A 24452-nucleotide genomic window follows, 5' to 3' on the forward strand; every position below is an offset into this window, starting at 1 on the left:
CATGTTTGTTGTTTTGCTTTGAGGAACAGATAAAAGAGAAGAACCGGAGACTCTGCGGGGCATTCCCAGTTCATAAAACAATAGCATTTTCAGAGGCCGTCTGATGCAAGGGCATGTAGACTTGTAAACCTTAAAGACTAAAAAGGGAATTTTAAAATTTGTGCAAAAACTACCAAAGCAGTGTAAATAGGCTTTAAAGTGCTTTTCTGGTCTTCGGTGTGCAGAATCTATTAGTTTTTTGAAATTCGGATTAAAAACTATTTTGTTTTTGTACCTTTTACATAAAATATAAGTGTAATTATTGTATTTTTGTTTTGCCCTAATGCTTTTTGCTTTTTGTCTTTGTAAAGCACATTGAATTGCTTTGTATGAAAGGAGCTATATACCGTAATTGTCGGGCTATAAGCCGTTACTTTTTGCACAAGCTTTGAACCCTGCGGCTTTTAGTCAGGTGCGGCTTTTCTATGGATTTTCCATGATTTTTGTGATATCGTAAGACGATTTGTTTTGTTTGTTCCGCTGTTGTACGGCACTACGTTGCCTGGCGGAAGGATCGGGGTTCAAGAGTGGTATGTTGGTCACATGTCCATCCGCCAGGCAACATAGTGCCGTACAAGTAGCGCGAAAAACAAACTTCAAAGTAGCGCTACGCGTTCAGCGGGAGTCGTGGATGACGAGCGGCGATAAACTTGCGAAAAGCAAGTTGTGCTCAACTCCACCGGTGGATTCTGACAGCGTGGAAAAGTGTGAAAACATCCACGATCACCAACGGATTTTGAAGGGCTGGACTGCTGCATGATGGAGAGGAGGACACCGCCACGGCCCTTCTGAGGGTGTTCGACTCTGACACTGACAATGAGGATTTCTTTGGTTTTGAAAGTGACAACGAAGGAGAGAAGCGGAGAGTGGATGACGAAGCCATCCTGATCCTGTTCGTATCCGACACTGGAGAAGAGGACTTTGGTGGTTTTAGAGCGCAGGAAGATGGTGGTGAATGACTGACTTTTCTTCTTGTTAAAGCCGTGTCACTGCACCTGAGCCTAAAAGGTAGTCCGAATCTATTTTTCTGGTGTGCTGTAGGTTACTGTTATGTACTACATGTGCAAATATGTACCCATAACTTGTTTTTCAAAATATTAATAAAAGGGGTGTGTCTCCAAACAGCCATCTCTTTCCTGACAATTCCCTTTGTGCATATTCTCTTACATATGATGAGTCAACATTGAAACACCTGCGGCTTTTAGTCAGGTGCGGCTAATGTATGTACAAAACAGGATTTTCCCCTGATTTTAGCTTGTGCGGCTAATATTCAGGTGCGCTTTGTAGTCCGGGAAATACGGTAAATAAATTTGACTTTGACTTTGGTAGGAACCCTTTTGTTGCTCATTTGGTGATCGGATTGCTATTTTCTTTCAGTTGGCCCCATACTGGTAGTGGAGCCCAGGCCGGTTACAGTGGATGTGGACGCAGACGTCACTCTGAACTGCAAGTGGTCTGGAAACCCTCCTCTCACTCTCACCTGGACTAAAAAGGGTTCCAGCATGGTAAAAAGACATTGTTACCTTTGAACTTAAATCTAAGATCACCCATTCATGATGGATTAAAGTATTATTTCTATAAATACTTATTAATTACTGAAATATATAGACTATAAAGTGAGAACAGCTAATGTAGTTGTAGTCCTAATCATATAATATATAAGCACATCTATATTAAGGACCTAGATTTTGTTAATGTTTGCTCAGTTGTAAAGCCATCTTCATATCTTAAATTTTTAATTTTTAGCTAACAAGTTAAAAAGAGCTTGAGGGGAAAAAAAACTAATGGTGCCCTCCAAGTAAATCAACATGCTATATGAATTAAAAATAGATAATCCTCCCTCCAACCTCCTTTTTTAACATCTCTCCAGTCTGCTTATCTCTGTTCTTTTCCTCTTCATCAGCCTGTTTTTTTTCCCTACCTGTGTGTGTACGTCCAGGTGCTAAGCAACAACAACCAACTGCATCTGAAGTCAGTGAGCCAGGCTGATGCAGGCCAGTATGTCTGCAAGGCCATCGTGCCCCGAATTGGCGTGGGAGAGACCGAGGTTACGCTCACTGTCAACGGTCAGTTAATCTTCACTTACTCTGCATTATCAATTAAAGTGTCGATATTAGCAAAACTCTCAACATTTGTAAAGAGATCTCCCTACACAAAGCAAAGCCCTAATTCTTAATAAACAAGGCATAATGAAACCACACAGACCTGCAGGATGTGTTTATTTGATCTAGTGTTAAATGTAAGCATGCATCTATCTGAATCGCTCTGACAGCTGAAGAGACTGAGTGAATGGAGCACAGTACTGTATGGGCCTGTCGACCCGACCTGATTTATTCCGGCCTGACCCAAATGATCTAATCAGCTAATTTTTCAGTCATGAACAGGCCAAAACCCAATATTTCAAAATCTCACAGAGCGGCCAGCAGGTACTTAATAAATCAAAACTGATTCACCAAGAACACAGTGATAAAAAGAGAGTTCACAAATGCCCCTTAAATCTTCACTAAATAGCCAAGTTCCTGATCAAACAAGAAAAGAAAATCACTGGCATGTCCTTGCAAATGAAAAGCTAAAAGCTTTTTTCATTTTATTAATGATCTGGTGATTATTTTGGCACTCATTCACTAATCAGACACTTAGTGTGAACACAGTAAAGTATTTGTACCATCCACCTCGTTCCCATGACTCACTGCAAAGCATGATGCATTGTTTTAGTGGAGCTATTTATACTTCTGCAGAGCACGGTTACTGTATAGCACACCAGCTTTGGTTTCATAGTTCAGCATCACACTTTATCTGACGATTGCATGTGTCATACATTTAATCAACTTAAATATGCTTTATAATACAAATATAATATTTACATAAAAATAACCTAAATGAGTTCAAAATAGCAACAAAATGGCAGAAAAGAGAAATAACAAAGAACAGAGAGAGATGAAAGACACTAAAAAGTTATCATCCACGGGCAGCTCGAATGGCAAACGCTCCTTTTACAAAACAGCAGAGCCTCTTTCTCCAATCTACAGAAATTTAGAGACATATATGGTGTTAATAGGTCTTTGATATACTTCAGAGCAAGGCCGTTTAATTCTTTAAAGAAATTAATAAAATTTTAAAATCAATAGAGAATTTAACAGGCAGTCAGCGCAAATTTGCCAGCACTGGAGTAATGTGATCATTTTTTTTAATACCAGATCAGCAGAGATTTTTTCTCGGCTGGATTCAGTTGCGAGAGCTCGAACTGATGATTAAAACCACTGCAGTCAAGTCCAGAAACACAGTAATTAAATCCATGCATGACAATTGAAAATAAGATGACTGGATGTTATTTTCAACTTGTGAATCAATACAGAGGTCAGTGCTAAAAGCAGCTTTAAATATTTTCCTCACATTAACTTTATTTTCCACTCTGATTTATTTTTATTTCTCATACAGAGTGATGGTGGGCTATGCAAGCGCCGTTACATGCGTGTTACTTTTATTAGCCCGGTTTCATTACTGAAAAGGAGAGCACTGCAGTGCGGTTGCTGTGTTAACAGTCTTTCATTCACTGTGATAGAGAGTGACAGTATTGCAGTGAGCAGGTTTTCAGTGACTTTGCTCAGAGTGTTTTTGTGAAAAGCAGTAGATAACAGCAAAATCTTTCTGCAACTTGCTCAGAGTTGTTGTTACCATTAAAATTACCCACCTGCAACAGACATTTCACAGATTTTCTGCATGACCAAGCTCTGAATGCATCTTTCAGCTTTTCTTGGCCTTTTTTAAAACTCTTTGTGTACAATCTTCGAGCACATAGCCAGAGTTAGGAAACACTATTATCAATGCAGTCTGAAATATAGAGGTATAGAGGTTGAAGAACTGTCTATGGGATGTATTAATACTAGAGAATACACCTCTTCTTTCCTTAATAAAGCAATTATTTGTGCCAAACAATGTCCTCTAATAGCAGACACTATATAAGAAAAAAAAATTCTCATTTGCTTTTTGGGGTTCTCTCTTAATTCTACAAATGAATATGATTTTTTTTTTAATGAATGACAGTTTTTCTTCATTGTAGTAATCCTCCTCTCTGTGCATGTATCCCTCTCTCTCTCTCTTTGCCTTGTGCTATCTCACCCGTTCAGGCCCCCCTATCATCTCCAGTGATCCGGTTCAGTACGCTGTCAGAGGGGAGAGAGGGGAGATCAAATGTTACATCGCCAGCACCCCTCCACCTGATAAGATTGTAAGTCCATCCTTGGAAGTTGTAATCTTCTGCAGAGGTGCTTGACCTTTTCAGATTGCATCTGCCTCACACAGAATCGTGATCGCAACGCCTCGTCCACCCCGAAAACAAAATGATTTTTACTTTCTCTCACCAGCCTGTGTCACACAGACCGACATAAGCGACTGTTCTCCAATGATTACGGGAGAACAATCTGTTCCTCCTCTGTGGTGGAAGGTGTGACTCATCAAAAACAGCTGCTGTAGTGTTTGGCTGAAAAGAAAGAGGACACACACACACTAAACTGTGCAGCGTGATCCAGTGAGATGTTGGAGTGCAGTAGATTAGATTCAGCTTCGATTGACGCCACACGTTACATGTTACTAAAGTATTTGTAAAGGTTTTGTGTTTGAATGGCTTGCGGTGAGTTGCACATTTTAAGTCTTTTTATTGAAAAGTAAAAGTGATTAAAAAGTGGAAATCACTGTGACTTTAATGTTCAAAAACATATTAAACGATCCAAGTAATAAATCACAGCTAAACGTGCCTGCAGTTTTTACAATTTACAACAAATTGGTGTATGACAGGCAGGTATGAAATTGGCTGTAACTCTCACACCATCACAAAATAGCTACGACATATTTTTCTATTATTGACAAAGCTGTTTCTACAAGCCTTTAAATGTCACCACACAGGTTTTGTAGGACACTCAAATTACCACTATTTCACCAGTGAAAAAATACATTCAGTCAGTGGATGCACGTGTATATGTCAACTTTCAGGAAGTCTTTAGCTGTTACAAATAAAAGACCAAGCTCACATCAATGTGTAATCCTGCAATATCTACCATACATGCATGTTTACTGCTCTCTTAAAGTCAAATATGTGGAGAAAAAAAATGAAATTATAAAAGAAAATGAACCAAGAAATGTTGAAGTGTCTTTAAATGAATCATCTCCTCCGAATCCTCCACCATCTTTCAGGGATGCAGTGATGCTTGTACCTCTATTTTGGGAATCGACTGTAAACATGACAAGTTTCACAGTGATGGAATCAATCACATTACAAAGACAGCCAAGTGTTGGTTTCAGATTTATTTCACTGTCTACAACCTTTGGTGTAGTTTAGTTATATCAGGATCAATCAAAGTATTGATCATCCCTTCCTCTTCTTATGATGTAAGACTCATTTTTCAACACAGGAGTAAAAAGTGATCTGCAATTAAGGAAAAACAAAACAAAAGTAGGTATAGATTTCTTTTGGCAAAAATGTAATTTATTTATGATATATTCACCTTGAAGTATTCATATGGTAGTTTACCTACTTAGCCTTAACCAGCTAAAAGTTTGAGCCTGTGAGTGTTTTCAGGATATCCGACCGATGGCTCTAGTAACCTGATAACAGCTATCGAGATATTCATTATTTGTGAATTCAGAGCAAAATTGTAAATATATAAATAAAATGGTGCATTTATTTAAACGTAAACATGACTGGTTAATAACACATGTACTTCAAGTGGACTACAGATAGAAACCAGTCACCACCTGTCACCATATGCTGTGCTCCTTTCCTACAGATTCTACATTATCCATATGCAGATATTATATTGTGACCCCCTCATATGTATCATTACTCAGAGCTGGTTATCACCTGATTGGAAGGTTACAGAAATGTGTTGCTGAAAGATTTGAATCTTGTATCAGCTTTTATACAGTTACCCTTGAGTAAGGCATTACACAACCGACACCTCCTCCAGTGCTGTGTGTGGGTTAAAGGTCTTCCTTTGAGCTCAGGTGTGACTTTGTAAAGATGTAGGACTGCGATTCGTGAAATGAACACTTTCAGGCTATTTTTCCTAAAGACTGACTCAGTTTTCTTACGAAATACCATCAGTATGACTTAGAAATACCATAATCACATAAATTTCAAACCCTCACATAAAGACAATCAGCATCAGGCTGTGCACCCGAAGCTCAGTTAAGTCCTTTTCAAAGTAAGCACCATCATTTCTTTTAAAGAAAGCTTTCTCTCAGATTGCCTTTCCAGAAAACTATAATTGAGTATCTGCCTGAATTTGCCATACCAGCTGTGTGTGCTGTTTTTCTCCTAAGGTAACTGAGAGCAATGCCTGACCAAACTCAAATTTAATTTAAAGTGAGGTTTATATAAGTTAAAATATAAGTGGTTTGGCATTTTATATAAAATTTCAAAAAGAATACGATGACCAGTATGCACTCATATCACAAAAAGACGCAAAAAGAACTGAAATAAAGCCACTTACACCATTTGAGTTTGAAGGCTAGAATGAGTCAGAGAGAGTGGGGGTGAAGTAGATCGAAATGAGAAGGAGAGAGATGGAGGGAGAGTAAAATTTTGTACCTTTCAGCGTCAATTATCCAATTGTGCAGCGCCGACATGACAGAAATCAGAGCTTTTAGAAAGCTTCAGCCCCCTGCTGCATTGGCAGAGAGCTCAGAGCGTATAATGTGATATGACATTATAGTCTAGGCTTAATGCAGAGACACAGGGACTCATAAAATATGAAGTATGATGCTGTGTGTGTGTGTGTGTGTGTGTGTGTGTGTGTGTGTGTGTGTGTGTGTATGAAAAAGTGTGGGCAGTGTGTGTGTGTGTACGGAGAAAGAGGGACAGAGATGCAGACAAAGGTGGTGCAACATAATTATTGTGAGGAAGTGCGATTAAAGAGAGAGAGTGAAGAAATCGAAGCGTTCTGCAAAAAACGTCCCTGGTTGAGTCTTTAAAGACATTTGCCTTTTTATTTTTTCAAGCCAGGTTAAGAGGTACATTAGCCCAACATTTGGGTGTATGTATATTTGATATTGTCATGCTCTATATTTAATACCCTGGGAATTCCACCTCAGCAGATTTTAAGTAGAAAAACCTGCTCGAGTTTTTACCTCTCGTGTACACTTGCTGCACTGTGTGTGTCTCTTCTTTTTAAGCAGAACTGTTTTCTCACCCACTCAGAAAACTCTGCGCACACATTTTAATTGGGGAATAGTGTACCAGTTACCAAGGTGTGAAAATATAATCTTTCGATCTTAAAATGTATTTCCTCGCTTTTGTCTCTTTTAACACGTCTTAACAACAGCCCATCTGTTGCTCGTGTGTGTGTGTGTGTGTGTGTGTGTGTGTGTGTGTGTGTGTGCGTCCCTTGATGTGAGGCTATCGTGAAAAAGTGAAATCAGCATTATTGATCCCTGAGGTTAAAGTGGATGATTGCAGCAGAAAATGTTGGAGTTTAGATAAAAATCAAACAAATTACAGATGCTGGCGATTAGATCAGCATCACATTAATACAGCTTGGAGGAGATGTGTTGATTAGGCACATATTTATATATTTACAGATATATCAAGTCTTTATTCTTAACTTAATCTAAAACTGAAGTACACTTGGGCAGCTTTTTTAGAGGCTTTGAAGAAACAGAACAAATGCAAACTACAAAATGTTTTACTGACATCTTAAAATTTATTTTACCAGCTGTGTGTGATAGCCTTGGCCTCTTCTCTGTCAGGTTTAGAAGTCAGGCCTTTGGTATCTTTGTTACAGGTTTGGGCGTGGAAGGAAAACGTCTGGGAAAAAGAGAAAGGCACACTAATGGAGAGGTACACAGTGGAGCAGAGTAAACCTCCATCTCAAGGCGGGGCTGTTCTCTCCACCCTGACCATCAACAATGTCATGGAGTCAGACTTCCACTCCCCGTACAACTGCACTGCCTGGAACTCCTTCGGACCTGGCACCATGATTATCACACTGGAGGAGAAGGGTATGAAGGGGGGGAAGGGAAACATATGTTGAACATGGTGGTCATGCTGAGTACTCCTCACATGTACACATTACAGAAAATAAACTACAGTCATCTTTACTTGCTATTATCAATTCAAATATTAGCATAATGGAATTATAATGCATCATTATGGAGAGACTGTGTTGAAGTTAGGGTTTTAGGTTGTTTTTTTATAACTTGTTCAACTTTAAAGCACAGATGAAGCTTGATCAATTTTGAGCGTGATCAATGCAGATTGCAGTAAGTAGTAGTAAATATGTTAGTAAACAGAATTAAAATATTTATCAAATATATCATAAATGTGTATCTAATTTTCATGAGCTGCTGTTCTTGCCTTTTCAAACACATAGATACACAACTACTCCACTGGCAGAAGCACAAAACCCCTCTTGCCTTCCTAGTTTAATGCTAGAATTATGTTTTCTGTTTGGCTACTGCATTGTGGAAGTTTACATACATAAAGCAAAAGCATAGAAGAAGACAAAGATTATATGTAGCAACCATGGATGTTAACATTACACTGGACTTTTCTGAGGGAAGCCTTTTGTGAATGCAAAACGCTTTAACTGTAGTTAAATTTATGAGTTGCAAAGTTCTCATTGTTGGGTTCCAGGTGTGGCGTTTCTGTATAAATCATTCGGATGTGGCAAACTTTGTGAGAAATACTCCAGCTTTCCAATTTTTCAAAAAAATTGGCTTTGGAAATAATTTATTAGGAAGGTGTTAAATTAATTTGTTGGGCTTTAAATACCATGAAGAAAATTTTTTTCTGGGTGAGCTTTTTGTGATGCGCAACAGGAATTTACATCAACAAAATATTAATATAAAGAATGAAATATCAACTGGATGTTTCATATTAAAAATCTCTATATCTCTTCATTTCTAGATGCTCCTCACTCATCTATGTGTGTGGCTCAACTGAAGAAAGGCAATATCACGTAATCTTCATCATAAGAATTAAGAAACTTAATTCCAAATTTGATGACGGTTGGTTGTGTGCTTTGTCGTTTGTTTTGTGATGAAGGCAAACAGCTGAGTTTTTAAGCGCTGAATTTGTTTACAGAAAAAAAAAATCAGACGGGGAACTTAATGTCCCCGAACAAGATGTTCTTCTCTTCCTTACAAGCTCAAATGCCCTTGAACAAGATTATTAAGCTGTGGCCTCAGCCAGAGAACAGATAGATAGTGTTGTTAGTCCATTCTGGATGGTTACATATTTTATTGCCAGAGCTTGGTATGCCACATTACATTGAGAAAATGGCTTCTCCATGCTCTGTCAAACTGTTATTGTTTCAACTGTCAGATTTCGCCAGCTTCAGAAAATCTCCCAAACATCTTTGAAAGCGAGAAAAAGAGACGGAGCCTGGATTTTCCCCTCACATGTTCACTTAAAGCATTTCATTCCTTGTCTGACTGGTGCTGCTTCTGCGCCTTATCAACAGAAGCAGCCCTCAGAGATTCAATATTAAGCTAGAACACCAGTGGATTTGTGCTTAAACGACGCTGCATCCGCGCAGGTTTCTGTAACAATGAGGCAGCAGCTGTCCCTCAACCCCATACCCTTTTTCTGCATGTGTTTGTTTCAGATATTGTTCCAGTGGGAATTATCGCTGGTGGCACGGTGGGCTCCTCCATTCTGCTGCTTATTTTTCTACTGGCGCTCGCCTTCTTCCTGTACCGCCAACGCAAAGGCAGTGAGTGCACACAGTCGCTCTCTAATGTGTTTGTGTAGGGGCATGCCCACACTTATATTGTGTGTGTGTGTGTCTATCAGTCTTTCTTTTATCCACTCTCTACAACTGTCATTCTGCTTTTCCTGGAAAAAAGGGACACTTGCCAGCCATATAGCAAGCGATATTAATGAATATTCATATAATATGGCAAACTGCCTTAAAACGCCTACTGTACATTTCCCTTTTAATTCTTTTGACTTATATTTATAAGCTGCTTCTATGCTAGATAAAGTACATAAACAACAGAGCAGAAAACAAGAGCATTCAGAGGTGAATAGTATTTAAATTATGAATTCCTATATGTTATTTCTACAGCCTGCAGCAATCCAATTAGTATTTATGAACACAAATCACGCTTCTGTTAAACGGGGAGCTGAAAACAAGCGGCGTCTCTTAGTTGTTTAATTTTGAGCTGCTCCATCTCAAATAAAGAAGTGGGAAAGACAGTGAAGGTGACTGGCAGAGTCCCCAGAGGGATTTTCTGTGGATAAGAGTGTATTTTTTTCTGGTTCAGAGCTGATAACACCTCTACAGAAAAGACACCGTTTGGAAATAGAAACTCAAACAAACATCTTTGTGGCTCCAGATAAACAGTCTTTCATTTGTCGTCTACGATGCAGCGCGACACTTCACAGATTTAAATCTCTACTTTTAAGGTTTCTGGCTGTGGAAGTGAGTTGTTTGTGCTGACAAATGTTGACTGCTTTGCGACTGAAGCATGTTGAGTTGAGCATTTTAAGTTGCACGAGACAGTATAGAAATACACTTCTTTTATTGCCCTAATATTTACATGTTTGCAGTTATAGACAAGACTGCCTTATCCTAGCTCAATAAAGCCATTTGCACACAGTAAGTATATTTAATATCAACATTTTAGGTTGACTTTTACCAAGTTTAAATTCACAAAATGTGTTGGAAAGGTGGGGTTTAGGTTTTCCAGCTTTAATTTGAAGGGTTTAATAGAAACGTATGGAGGAGAGAAAGAGCACACGGATGTTATAATAATATTATAGTAATGTTATAGCACGGGCCTGTGCAAATGGATACTGAGCCGAAGCATGCTGCAAAAGAGTTTCTCAAAGTAAAAAAAATTGATATTGTGGAGTGGCCAAGACAGTCACCTGATCTCAACTCAACAGAGCAGCTTCTCATTTATTAAAACTGTAAAAAAAGGAATGCAGAATGACCCAAAAATGAGCAGCAACTGAGACTGAAACGGCTGCAGGAAGGAAACATAACTCAGGGCTGAGACTTCAGGCATTCATTGACTGCAAAAGAATCTCATCCAAGTATTAAAAACTTTCCCAACATTTAAAATTATGACAGTTTGTCCAATTACTTTTGAGCCATATAAATGGAAAAATATTTAATAAATGACTGTCATTCCTACAGTGAAGCTGAAAGTCTACAGGTAAAGGACGTCATCATTTTGTTTTTATTTCAAATCCACTTGTGGAGCTGCTTGTTTTTGAGAAAACTGGCTAAAAAAAATTAGATTCTTTCACATGGTATGCTATTTGTTCTGAAGGCTTTTTTAAAATAAAAATTGCAGACACTTCCACAGCGTCTACTTTTAGAAAACTAAGCTGCTGAAGTCAGAAACACGAAACTACGGTGGCCCTGAGAGGCCAAACGGACTGCAACTTAAGAAAACACCAGCAATAAGAAAAACACTGCAAAAGCACACAAAACAAAACGGAAATAGGAAAAAACAGATTTCCAAAAGCTCAAGGGAAGTGTTTCTGGGGAGACAATAACCCGACGGACCAGTTGCAGGAGCCAAAATATGCTAATTGCGCTGGGAGACACTTAAAAGAAGTGGACGATCTATCGGTTTTGTGAGGAAAGAAAAGATGAGAGGTAAGTGTGTTAGCCTAACTATTAGCCTAAAAATCCGTCATAAGTATTATATGAATCGTTTTGGGTTCCTGCAACTGGTCCATCAGGTTATTGTCTCCCCAGAAACACTTCCCTTGTGATTTTGGAAATCAGTTTTTTCCTATTCCCGTCGTCGTTTGTCCTATTTCCGTTGTGTTTTGTGTGCTTTTGCAGCGTTTTTCTTATTGCTGGTGTTTTCTTAAGTTGCAGTCCGTTTGGCCTCTCAGGGCCACCGTACGAAACAGTAGCCGACCCAAAATACAAAGTCCAGCCAAGCAGATGTATTAAAAACGACAGTATACCAAGATACACAAACTATGAAAGAATACATATAGACACAGAATACAAAATGATAACCACATAAACAAATAAGAAAAAACTAATATCACACCTACAAGGAAAGGACAAAGGTGGTTAAAACTGAGAAGTTTGTCTATAAAAGACAACAAAGCAAATAATGAATCATCCTTGGATTTGCAGACAGAGACATCTGCTGAAACGATATTTATCTTTCTTATAAATTTTAATCAAAACAACCCCTGATAAAGAAATTATTGCCCAAGTAGAGTGGAGATATTTTAGCATATTCTTTCACTGTCATATCTTTAGAGTTCATGTTGTGATATTTTTCATTTCTTTTAAGGCTGTCAGCATGCCAAGGCAAATAATGAACCAGGCAAGCTGAACAAATTTAAAACAAAAAATAATGCTGAAGTTTTCTTTTCTTGCTACTTTTCTAGCTAGACTGAAAAAGAAGTCAATCATTTATCTTAACATTACCACACATTATAACCGGCGGTTGTGTTTTTCTTCCAGGTCGAAGGGGTGTCACCCTCGGTAAACCAGACATCAAGGTAGAAACGGTGAACAAAGAAACCCACAGCCTGGAGGAGGAGGCGGCCAACGTCTCCACAGCAACCCGGATGGTCAAGGCTATGTACTCTGTGAGTAAACTCCCATCTGAGTCACCGGGGGCCGTGGAGAGGAGGCGTATGGGTCAATGGCCTTAAATGTACAGATACACTGACACTAAAGGCGACTTGGCAGGAGAGGCACACACAGACATTCTCACAATCACACAATGGGAACAAAGACACACGCACAAGGCCTCACTAAAGACACACTAAAAACACAAATCCATAAAAAAGATGTCAAAATATATGCGCGCACACACTCGACTCAAAATCAATAAAGCACAATGAAGCATGTGTACACACACATATGAGGAGAAACAAGGACAAGACATTCACGCATAGATACAGGAGAAAAACTAACTGGGGGAAAAATACACCGTTTTTCCTCAATGCACACATATTTGTGCACACAAAAAACACAGAAATAATAAACAAATATACAGACACACACTCATTTTAACATTTTGTTCCTTTTAGAGGAGAATTCAACCCCGGAAGTCCTGGAGAATCTAATCGACGCAGCTCCTCTGACGCGGTTTTAAAGCTCGGGCAAAAACACCTTTTTCTCCAACAACTAACCGTTTCTCGTCTTCCGGTCTCTTGGGATTCAAAACCTGAAACTCTGTTTTCCTCTCCCCTCCCTCTCTTCTTCCTCCTTTCCTTTTTCACCCTCCCTCTTTCCGTGTGTGTGTTTCGTTGTTTGATGGTTTAGTTTCTGCCCTCTGTTTCCCTCTCTCCCTCCACTCAGCCATTCAAAGATGACATGGACCTGAAGCAGGACGTCAGAAGCGAGAGTGACACCCGGGAGGAGTACGAGCTCAAGGTGAGATGAGTCAGCGAAGATATGTTGGCATGCTCGCGCTGGATTAAAATAAATAAAAAAACACTTATCTAGAGCATCGCTGGACATTTGGCGTGGTGCATGAGATTTGTGATCATGTTCTTCAGGTCCTGGCTTTACATCACAGTTAAAGCAACTTTTTCTGTAGTGCCTTTTTTTTGAGTGTGAGTGTCCTGGCATAGAAACCCCACAGGATGCTGAAGTTTCAGGTTTGATATCGAGCGTTTCAGTGTTAGCAGAGTTTTTCATTGTTTCTATACAATCTTTACACCGTACTGTAAGTTAGAGCCTTTTTTGGCATATTCGGCTTGTTGTGGGCATGGCAGACAGTGGTTGCTTGGAGGAATTCATATTGATTTCAATCCTAGATGAGGAGGTGCAAGTTCAAAGAAGAGTCAAAGTCAAAAACACTGCTTTGAATTTTAGTCCATACTACCAAATGCAAAGAGCCTGTGTAGAAACAACTCTTTGTAAATAGTCCTGGCCTTGGTGGTTTTGGTCTTTCCCAGCAGTTTTGTCAAGAAATAAAAAATATTAAATATTTGGACGTAACCCTTTATATGTAAATGTAATTAGAGTACATATCTGTCTTTGGTAATATTTTGGTATTTAATAATGAATTTCTATTACACATACACAGTGCTGCATTACTCATATCATTACATTTTTGTGTGTATGCATGAAACAACAGCACACCACCATTATCACCATGCATATCTTGTGACATTCTACAATTTCAGCAATATAAGACAACATAATGCAAGATTTGTAGAACTCTAATATAACTTTTATTTTTAGATTATTATACTTTTTTCCTTTTGATTTGTTTTGTAGCAACAGTGTAATATAAAATACATAGGCCTATCCCAAACAAGTGGTAAAAATATTCACCACTTGCTTGGCATACTAACCCTTTAGTAGTCTATAAAAAACATTAATGCCTTACTAAGAATAGATTATATTTAAAAGACGCATACATGTCTTAAACCTGGATTATATACCATTGGCCAGCAGATGAGGGGTGGGGGTTGGGGGTAGGGCGACTCCAATGGATTCAAAGAAAAATCTAAGCTGGCTTTTTTATACACTCTATACAAAAGAGACAGTTTTTGTAATAGAAACAAAGTGTAAACTAAGCTAACACAAGCACAGAACAGATCGTATATGAAGAGAGAGAAATATTAGGATTTACTGAAAAATCTATATTCTTTTTCTGATCACAGGATCCAACCAATGGCTACTACAATGTCCGTGCTACAACCCATGACGAGGCGCGCCCCCAGTCCCGGGTCGTCCACTACCAGGGAGAGTTTCGCTCTCCAAACCCAAGCAGCGGACCAGCAGGAGCGACTTCCAGCGGACCCTCTGCGTCTGCCAGCGGTGCAGTTCCCCCCAGTGCGGTGCCGGGCTCAAGAGCTGGCTGCTACGACCCCCGTCCACCATCCAGGATGTCCCATTCTACTTATGCCCAATTCAACACATTCTCCAGGGCAGCACAAAGCCAGCAAGCCCCTGCTAATCCAGCTCTTCAGTCACCCGGAGAATACACTGGCGACTGTGGCCTGCTGGACAGCACCACCCAACTGGCTTATGACAACTACGGATACCCTTCCCAGTATCCCAGCTACCGCATGGGCTTTGCTCCACCCATAGAGGAAGGGCCAGCCTATGAGATGTACCCAACGGGACAAGGGACAGGGCCAGGTCCAGGACCGGGGCCAGGACCAGGACCAGGACCTGGACCAGGACCAGGACCAGGACCACAAAGTCCTGAAACAGGGCTGGGAAAGTATGGAAGCTCCACTCGCTTCTCATACTCATCTCCACCTTCTGACTATTCGCAGAGACACACACAACGAATGCAGACTCATGTGTGAGAAAGTGGTATACAAGCTTTTTGGATTTGCTTTTTACAGGAGCAGTACTTATTACACAGAAACATAAAAAAAATCTTTGAAATTTTCAAAAAATGCCCTCATATCTATACATAAACACCTAAGAATCTGTTTTCTGTTTTCATCCTAACCACTGCATGGTATTCGGCTAATTTTCTGAGTTGATAAAACACCCAGCAGTTAGCAGCATCGCATATTGTACGGTTCACAGCAATACATGCAACACATGCACAGCGATATTCATACACATCTAAGAAGATCTTCTGTCTGCAATGTTTATGCTCCAATAAAAACAACAGCGAGAGCCACAATCAAGAGAAAACAGACAAAAAGACAAGAAGAGCACTTTGAAGACACGATGAAGAAGAGGAGCTTAGGGGATGCCGAGTGATCCTTTCTCTTCCAGCAATTCTCATCTTGCTCTTGGACCGTTTTCTTCTATCACATGGTCCTGCCACCCCATCTCTGTAAATAACCACACATGGAGATTAGGGTCATTTTAAAGATGTTTCCTTGTACAAAACTATACATTGTGATGCAGTACATTGACCTACAGCAAACCCCTCTGCTAGTCACACGTTTTACATTTAGTGACTCTAACAAATTGCAGAACACACATGTGCAGACACACACACACAGATCTCTACAAGCCTATTTGTTTCTATGTATTGCATCAATGGGGCAGCTTGGACTAATAGTATATGTGGCACTTTTTGACTCCCCTTTCCTCACTAAAACTCACCCAATTGCCATTCCTTACAAGATCTACCTTGATTTAAATGGGACAAAGCTTCTTAAGGTGAGTGACCAGAGTGCCAGTGCTTATGTGCCAACACATACGAACTATTAAGACGTGTCTTCTTTTTGTAAAGCGTGGACAATGAGGTGCTCTGGATGATGAGATTTTGTACATGCCACATCTAAGATGACCGGAGCGGTAGCAAGCGTTTCTATGCTCCTTCACCCCATCTTTCATTTTTATCATCATGATGCATTTCTATACATTTCACTCAAGGTCAATGCTATAAATGGTTTTTGTGAAACGAGGTGGGAGTGCTTTTTCATTAAATGAATTTCTGCAATTTGTACAAAAAGATACCTCCCCTGTCCTCAGTGTCAAAAACGTATGTGTTTCTATCACTTGCACAGTAGAATAGATTTTTTTTCCATATTTATACGGAACGGTATTGAAAAAAAAAAAAAAACTGCATTCAGAAACATTTTATAGTATTTTTATAAGGAGTTGTGGACCAAAGGTTCAGCGTTTTGGGTGACACTCACTTTTTAATGTGTATGTGGCATCGTATTGGAAACGTTCCTTTACAAAGAGATGGATGGTGTTTTTAAAGTGGATGTTGTAGACTTAAATTAGAAAAAACATGAAGAGCTTCACTTCAGAATGATGAATATCCAGCAAAGGCAAATGTCTTTAATGGATATCTCTGTTTGGTGTGAAGCTCTTTCTTTGACTTCCAGTCTTCTGACTGGACTGCCTTTTTCAAATGTTGACGACATTCAATTGAAATGGATGGAGAAGCAGCAGCTGCTCAGGTTGAGCTGTGCTGTAAACTTTGCAAGCAAAGAGAAGGTTCAAACATATCAAAGTGAAAGTACAGAGGATTCTATCTAGCTCATATGGTACTTTGTACATTTTGAAGTATGTGTAAGTATGCTGGTTTCCTCACTGCAGCAGGAATTTGGTGGTATGTTATGTCCGAGATTTTTCCCATTATGTTGTGTCAGCTTTTGATGCATGTGATTGACCTTTAACCCCTATGATCAGCATTTAAAACGTTGCTCCTCTAAAGTAATGTCACTGAATAGCTGTTTGGCCATTTGCAATGATTATCACACTAATGTTGTTACAATTTGCACACTTTGTTACTGAGATTTGGTTGGATTGCTTCACCGTATAACTTCAAAACTTCACCTTCTGGTGACGTGTTTGTTGATTAGATGCAGCAGCATCAGTCTTCACTATATACTGACCTTTAGCTTATAAGGTTCATCAGCTGATCTCCAGTTTTATTGCTCACAAAAGATTAAGACAGTTCACATTTTTTGCAACTCTTGGGAATTGTACCTTTTCCTAAGAGCACATACTGTACTATGTATACTTTACTGGACAGACACAGTTACGAGAGAGCAGAAGCAATAAAGTTTCACCCACTTGTACCTTTATTCTACAGCAGTTAAAATCTGAGAACAGATAATAGTGGTGTTTTAAAATAAGACCCCAGGCTGCAAAGGGAAGCCTGAAATCTCAGCACCTCCAGAGGTAATCATTGAGTGTATCAGCCGCCCTATCAACCCCTCTCGGTATATTATGGTAATTGTGTGCTAAGGGGCTGTAAAAAATGTATTTATTGCCTCTGTTTTGAATAAACACAGAGAAATGAAACCACAGACACACCGTTTCTGATTAGAACATCAGATTGAACCTTGTAGCTCCAAGGTCACTATATAAACCTTTTCAGAGAAAAGAATGGCAGGTGGAGCAGCCTTTTAAATTTATATGGTTATCACAGCCTTGGTATTGCATACTATTACCTCTTTACAACCCTTTTACAGAGTTGTAGCTGCGCAGTATTTTGCATCTGACATACAATGTCGTTATGACCTTGTGTAGAAGGAGTACATTTGACACAGAGGAGGTACTGAGGCCAACAAATACATGGCCAGGCCATCCAGGTACTTAGTTTTTACCTCTTTACTGTTTACGGTTTGTTGACAGTGGGGACATATGAATATGTAAAAGACACCACAGATGCCAAAAATGCAGACCATGTGTTTAGATTTGGTTCAGCAACGAAAAGATGTGTGATTTGGAAGAGAAGAGGTGTTTACCCCACTGGGTTGTTATTTTATGTCCTTTTCCCCCCTTTTCCATATGTACCTGTCACTGCAATGTGTACTGATGCTCTTATGTAGAAGGAGTACTCTACTCTCTCCCCCATGTCATATTAATTGCCACCTACAAGCTTCCAAATTTAGAGGATGAACCTGCCTTTTCATGGAAAAAAAAAAAATCATCGCAGCATAGCTTTCTTCCAAGATTACAACATATGGGGTCGATATATCTATCTTGCTTGCATAAATGTTTGTATGTCGGGTGTCTTTTTTAGAGACTATATAGCTTCATGAGCTCATGACATTCATCCATTGTTAAATTATTCCATAATCATGTTTCTTTTCAAGAAAATCAGTATTTTATTTTTTTCTATTACTTTATAGTGATTCATCACCACTGTAGTTGAAAGTGTGTGATTTAACTTTTAAAGACAGTACTTTATTTTATGTTGTATGCATCAGATAGACGGGTTCTAATTAATCAACCCAGTGAAAAGTGAGAAGGGTTTTGTGCATCCGTGGCCAAAACGACTGCCCAGCCAGGCCACAAATAGCCAAAATTCTGCCTCAACTAGGCCAACGCAGGCTATATTCAGGCCAGACCAACAGCTAACTGCTCCGTTCCATGCTGTGCTGTGCTGTGACAGGCCCGGCCAACAGTGACTGAAGTGGCTCGGTGTCCATTTTTACCTTTTGGAGTTTCCAGTGAGTGCCAGAAGACTGTGCAAAAAATGAACTGAGCAGAAAAACAAATGCAACAGCCATTTGTGTTTATTGTGTTTATTTAAGCTCATATGTGATTGTGAGTGTTTGTGGGAGTGCGTGTGTTTTGGCTACATGTAACCCAAGTGTGTTTTCATATCATCTGAAATATGTGGGAACCACTGAGCTTTAAAAATTAGGGTTTGACTGATATTTTCAGCAAATATAATAGCGATCAAACAGTTGTGTTGTCACCTGCTGGCATGATGGAGATCACTCCTGACCACAGCTAGGCTACACAAAGAAAATGTAATATTTAACAGTTAAATGAATATTTGAAAATATTTTTTGCAACCTTACTACTGCATATTACTGTGTATACTCTGTAATCTAGTTTACATCCAACCTCATCTGAGATCAAAATGGTACTGGTATTCCAAGGTGATGTGCTTTAATTGTTTCATTAACCCGTAATAGTGTCATAATTTAATCACCGATGGCAGATTAAAAATTTTCAGTCCATGCGCAAAGTTCAAATGAAAGCTAATCCTATGAGAAATAAACCTTCTGTGTTAAATGCCAATGACACAAAGGGACACAGAGCAGTACAGTACACAGCAAATAACTTTGGGTGAAGGAAGAAGTCAGTTTGTGTAGAAGTCTATGGAGAAATAGCCCCAACACATTATCTATGACTTCAATTAACACTTTGCTGATGACTTTATCGGCTCTGTCAATCATTCCAACTCTTACTAACACAACATGATGTTCACTTTATAAGTTATGGTCTCAGAGTAGAGTATGTTTTCTAAGGCAGGCCTTCCTGACTTTCAAGCTGCAGCATCCTTTGATTTTGCTGCCAGATTCACTTCTGCTCATGACGTCGGGACCCCAAGAAGTTGACTGAGAAAACACTCAAAGCTGTCAAAGCAAGTCACAGTTGATAAAACCATTTCCCATATGCAATATTTAATGAAGAGCAGTGAATGGAGCTCATCAGCAAAAATAATTGTCAACATCTGCTTCTGGACAAAAAAAGACCACATTTTATTCTAGTGTTCACTCACACAGTATCATTCAGAATTAACGTGAAACACAAATAAAACTCTGTTAATGGATGTTGATTGGCCAAATAACGATTTGAAACAGGAAATCCTATTATTGCAACACACTTTCAAAGTATTGTTAAGTCAAAACAGAAAGGCACACAACTTTGTTACATTTGGTTGCTCACATTAAATTTTAAAAAGTGTAAACTCCTGTAACTGAATTGAATGGCCGAGAATTCTGAGTGGCCTTGAGCGAACAACATCATCATTTAACGTTACATAATGTGCCCTGTTAGAATAGGAAGGGTTCATTTTCAGGCGCTTCGATTGGTGCTAAATTTTTAAGTATTCTAAAACGCTTCAAAATGTGTATTTTGATCTTCTTAATACTTACAAAGTTCCATGTAAACAATGTATATGTGGCACTTTGGGAAAAATGAACAGTGCTCTTTGTGACCTTTCAAACAATATATCAGTCAAACCCTAGTGAAAAGCTGAACAGCTGGTAAAACAGATTGAAGGAGACGTGGCATATAGCCTATGGAAACGAGGAAGAAGCTGAACTGGTCCACTTGTCCCTCATCCAGCTGCTGAGCTTGTCTGTTCTCCGAAACAGCTGCACGAGCGAACAAGATTAACTGATGTTCTGCTTGATATCTTAAAGCATATGATGACAATGATCGGTACAGTGAAATGAAGGTGTACACCGCGACAAAAGAGGGACAGCCTGTGTGCTTAAGTAAGCATATATTCTCCATAATCCTCTTTTTTGTTTTTTTAAATATCCCTATATATTGTTCACATGTGTATTATGTTCTTGTTGGGTTCTTTGTTTATCCTTTTGTCAAGAAAAAGAAACTGTAAACATGTAAGCAAAACATACAAGATATTATTGAAATGTTCTTTTATTTTCATGGTTTTTGTTTATTTCAGTTTTTCTTTCAAATTCTATGTAATTATTTTTTCACAGTATTAAAAAAAATAAATAAAAGAAGACACGGTTTCATAAGAACATTGGTAAAAGCTCCTTTTATTTATGCTACCAAAACCCAATTTTCAGAGAGCTTATTTTATAAAATTATATTTTGTTCATTTTGTAAATGAGACTCCGGGATGGGGCTAAAAATACTTTAAATGTAGTTTGTGCACCTTGTGTGCTGTTGTTTATTTAGGTCATACTCACACTGGCAGTATACAGCACTCAAACAGTTGTTTTGACAGTTTCTCATGTCAAGCAGACTGGAGTGAAAAGTAAGTAAGTGTGTCTATGTATAGCACACAAGCAAGAGTGATAGTGTTTACCTGAGTGCGAGGGAGACAGTGGAGCACAGTGCACAAAGCCAAAACAAACATCTGCTGAGTCTTAGTCACTCCTCTCATTTAAAACTCATTTCGGGGTGTCTCCTGAAATGAGCCTTCCCTTCCTCTTCCCTTGCTTCATTTTGTCATTCTGTGTATCTCCTCTCCCTGATTCTCATTATCCTTTTAAATCTTCTCTCTCCCTCTTGCAGTTTAGATCTCCCTCCATTCCTTTCAGTGTCTGTTTTTCTCTCCATTTGCTTCGACTTGTCACTCCTTCTCACAGATAATATTCTTCTAATGTTCTCTCAACACCTTTCCTTTCACCTGACATTAGTCCTCCTCTGCTCTCCTCTTTCTCTCTCCTCAAACCATCTTGTCCCTTTCTCATCTCTCTAGCATCCTTTGATCTCCTGCTCTTTCACCTGTCCTCTTTCATTTTCATCCTACCACTATGCCATCGCCCTGCCTCTTTTTCAGATGTTGCTATAGCTTCAGTTCTCCTTTCATAACTGCTGTTTTATCCTCTTTATCCTTATCTGCCATCTCTCTTAATTACTTCTTAATTTTCCTCTAAGTCTCACAAGTCTAGTCTTTATCAGTTTTTCAACTCTTACATCTCGTCTTATACTTATCAGTCCTTCTTCAAATCTCCTTTCTCATCCACCTATGTCTCATTTTTTCTCTTCAGCGGCATCTTCACTATTTTTTCCACTAATGACAAGAAAAATGAGTGAAGTGTTGGCAGAGAAAAAAAGCAAAGCTCTGTCAGGGTAAAGGCAGACAAGGACAGGAGACAGACAGAGCGTTAAAGCTCTCCTTTGCTTAGTATGTACTATGATTATTGCCTGCTCTCCTCTACCGTTTTCATTGAGGAATAATGTCTGGAATAACCTTCAGCATTGCACTCCCGACTCCAGTGTGGACCCCCCTTCACTCCTCCCTCACCAGCACTTCCATTTTATCCTCTTGTTCCCATTCGAAGCGACCGTTGTATGGATTATGGCCCCTCTCATGCTTGGCACCGCACTCACTGCTTGAGATATATTATCATATTAGTGGCGAATGATGTAATGCATTTCAAGACATTTGTCCTTCGCACACCCTCTGTCCCTTCGCAGATGATGTCACGGGCTTTGTGTCTGGAGGCAGAGAAGTTGTCAAGTGCACTCTGGGTTTTCGCTTGGTGCTGTCGCCATCTAGTGGCACTAGAGCCGATTGCGGTGGTGAGTGAAGAGGAAGGCATGGGGAGTAAATTAGGATGTGGGCAATTATTTATTACTGAAGCAGAGGATAATGTGACTCATAATGGATGTCCTTGGTGTGACTGTACTAATGTGGTCTGTTGGGCCAGGGACAGAAGGGAAGAGACAGACACTTTGGATGTGAGTTGATTACAAATTAGAGTTTGACCGACTGGTTTTGGAGCCTCCTGCCAATGACACACATGTTAGTCCAATAATCAATATGTTTTAAATTCATTTCCATATATAAAAAATATATTTGGTTTTCAATTTAAACCAAAACAATGTATACATAGCATTTCCCACTACATAAAGAAGTCTATGAGAAACTGACCCTAACGCAACCTTGATTTATAGTCTCAGTTAAAACGTTCCTAATGAGTTTACTGGGCTGAGTTCTATGTAAGAGAGCATTATGTTCATTTTGTAAATTATGGTCCCATTTAGAGTAAATTAAACATTAAAGAAGGCTATGCTTACATTTGTGGCTACTTATGTGACTGATAAATCCTTACTGTGTGAGCACGGAGTGTCTTATATATCCCCAGCATATCTATCCATTGTCATATTTGGTTTCAAGGAACCACTGAAGGGCCAGAATGACGAAAATATCAAGGCTTCAAATTTCATTCTTTCAGCCTGTATTCTGTTTTTTTCCCCTTTGGTGAAACATTTCCCAAATTTAAACGTATTTTGTGGTAATTTGATTTAAAAGGTTCATTAAACAACATGCAACATGTTAGAATAAAGAGTAAAGGGAGGCTTAATCTGATGGCTTTGTTCTATTTTTCAGAATTTTGCTTCAGGTTAAAAGATTTTAAACTGGGCTCGAGACAAAGTTTTAAGATCAAGGACTCACCTCGTTGCCCTTGGCTTTACAAGCTGGTATAGTGGTTCATTTGTGAATATTCCCAAATAAATGCAAATGGTTCATTAATTTAACACAAAATAGATAAATAAATAAATAAAATCTGCTCCACAGTCAATAAGCCTGGAGCATTGGACAGCTAAGGGCTGTTGCCCAATTTGCTCCTTTGTTAATTCACCCTTGACGTAATCCCAACACTGCATCCGTCCCGTGTTATGTCAAAACTGTTCTGCACCGGCTTTTACTCATTAAGCAGTAAATCCTGAGTTTTGTCACCTGGCTCTGAATTATTAACGCGTGGATGAAGGTGCACGATGCATGCAAAGAGCAGTGGGTGAAGCTCAGGCAATTTTATTTCACTCCAATGACCTTGTTTAAATTTTTATGTATGCTGTTTTGCTACCATCTACATAATGCAGAGGTGGAACAAATTTATATCGATTTCTTTTCTGAGTTAAAAAAAGATAATCCTTTTTGGAATAAAATTACTCTCCACAGGTTGTTTACCACCTAATCTCAAGTAAAATAAAGTAAGAATTAGCAAGAAAAGTAAGAAAAAAGGTAAGTAAAAAAGAGCAGGACAAGCACACATAAAAAAAGGATCTTCAATCACTGCATTTAGCTGATGCTCCCTCTCAGTGAAGAATATTATTAGCATTACAAGGTGAAATACAATATCAAATAATTAAAATATGGAGTAAATCAGACACAAATATATTAAGTGGATCAAAATGAAGACTTGTATCTTCATATAAATCGCTGTTGTGTTGCAGAAGCAGATATATACTGTACATAACATAACAACATAATTTATCAGGATTTAGATAATGATCCAAGCTGCATCGTCTCCCTGTTTGAATATGGATTATTTCAGTCTTGGTCTAACAATCCCTGGCTCATTAGTGAAAACTGATGGCAGTCTCTCCTTCCTCTGTGCAAATTATGCTAAAGCCTCCTCTTTCACAGAGCATTTAAAAATGCAGAGATGCATCGAATCAAGCTATAAACTGACCACTACGCCAAAGCCTGGATTTGATTTTCCATTGATTTCAGTTTTATTAGGCCTTTATCTGAACTACTTCCTTAAAAATCATATGAAAAGACAGAAAACCACCTTACACGTG

General features: G+C 39.0%; 1 protein-coding gene across 4 annotated transcripts in view; it reads left to right on the forward strand.

Moving 5' to 3' along the window:
* Nucleotides 1-22526, forward strand: part of kirrel1b (kirre like nephrin family adhesion molecule 1b) — an 82550-nt gene extending 60024 nt beyond the window's left edge. For 2 of the 4 annotated variants that reach the window (XM_082512480.1, XM_082512481.1), the window contains exons 6-13: nucleotides 1417-1544; nucleotides 1979-2105; nucleotides 4167-4267; nucleotides 7818-8034; nucleotides 9642-9749; nucleotides 12483-12610; nucleotides 13293-13403; nucleotides 14645-22526. In XM_082512480.1, the coding sequence (XP_082368606.1) occupies nucleotides 1417-1544; nucleotides 1979-2105; nucleotides 4167-4267; nucleotides 7818-8034; nucleotides 9642-9749; nucleotides 12483-12610; nucleotides 13293-13403; nucleotides 14645-15298 (1574 nt within the window). In that variant the 3' untranslated portion in view covers nucleotides 15299-22526. The remainder of the gene's footprint in view (nucleotides 1-1416; nucleotides 1545-1978; nucleotides 2106-4166; nucleotides 4268-7817; nucleotides 8035-9641; nucleotides 9750-12482; nucleotides 12611-13292; nucleotides 13404-14644) is intronic. The other 2 variants (XM_082512478.1, XM_082512479.1) reach the window with 2 other exon arrangements.
* The last annotated feature ends 1926 nt before the right edge of the window (nucleotides 22527-24452 follow it).

Source organism: Aulonocara stuartgranti (assembly GCF_965226115.1).
Source record: "Aulonocara stuartgranti genome assembly, chromosome: 18".
Lineage (NCBI taxonomy): Eukaryota > Metazoa > Chordata > Actinopteri > Cichliformes > Cichlidae > Aulonocara > Aulonocara stuartgranti.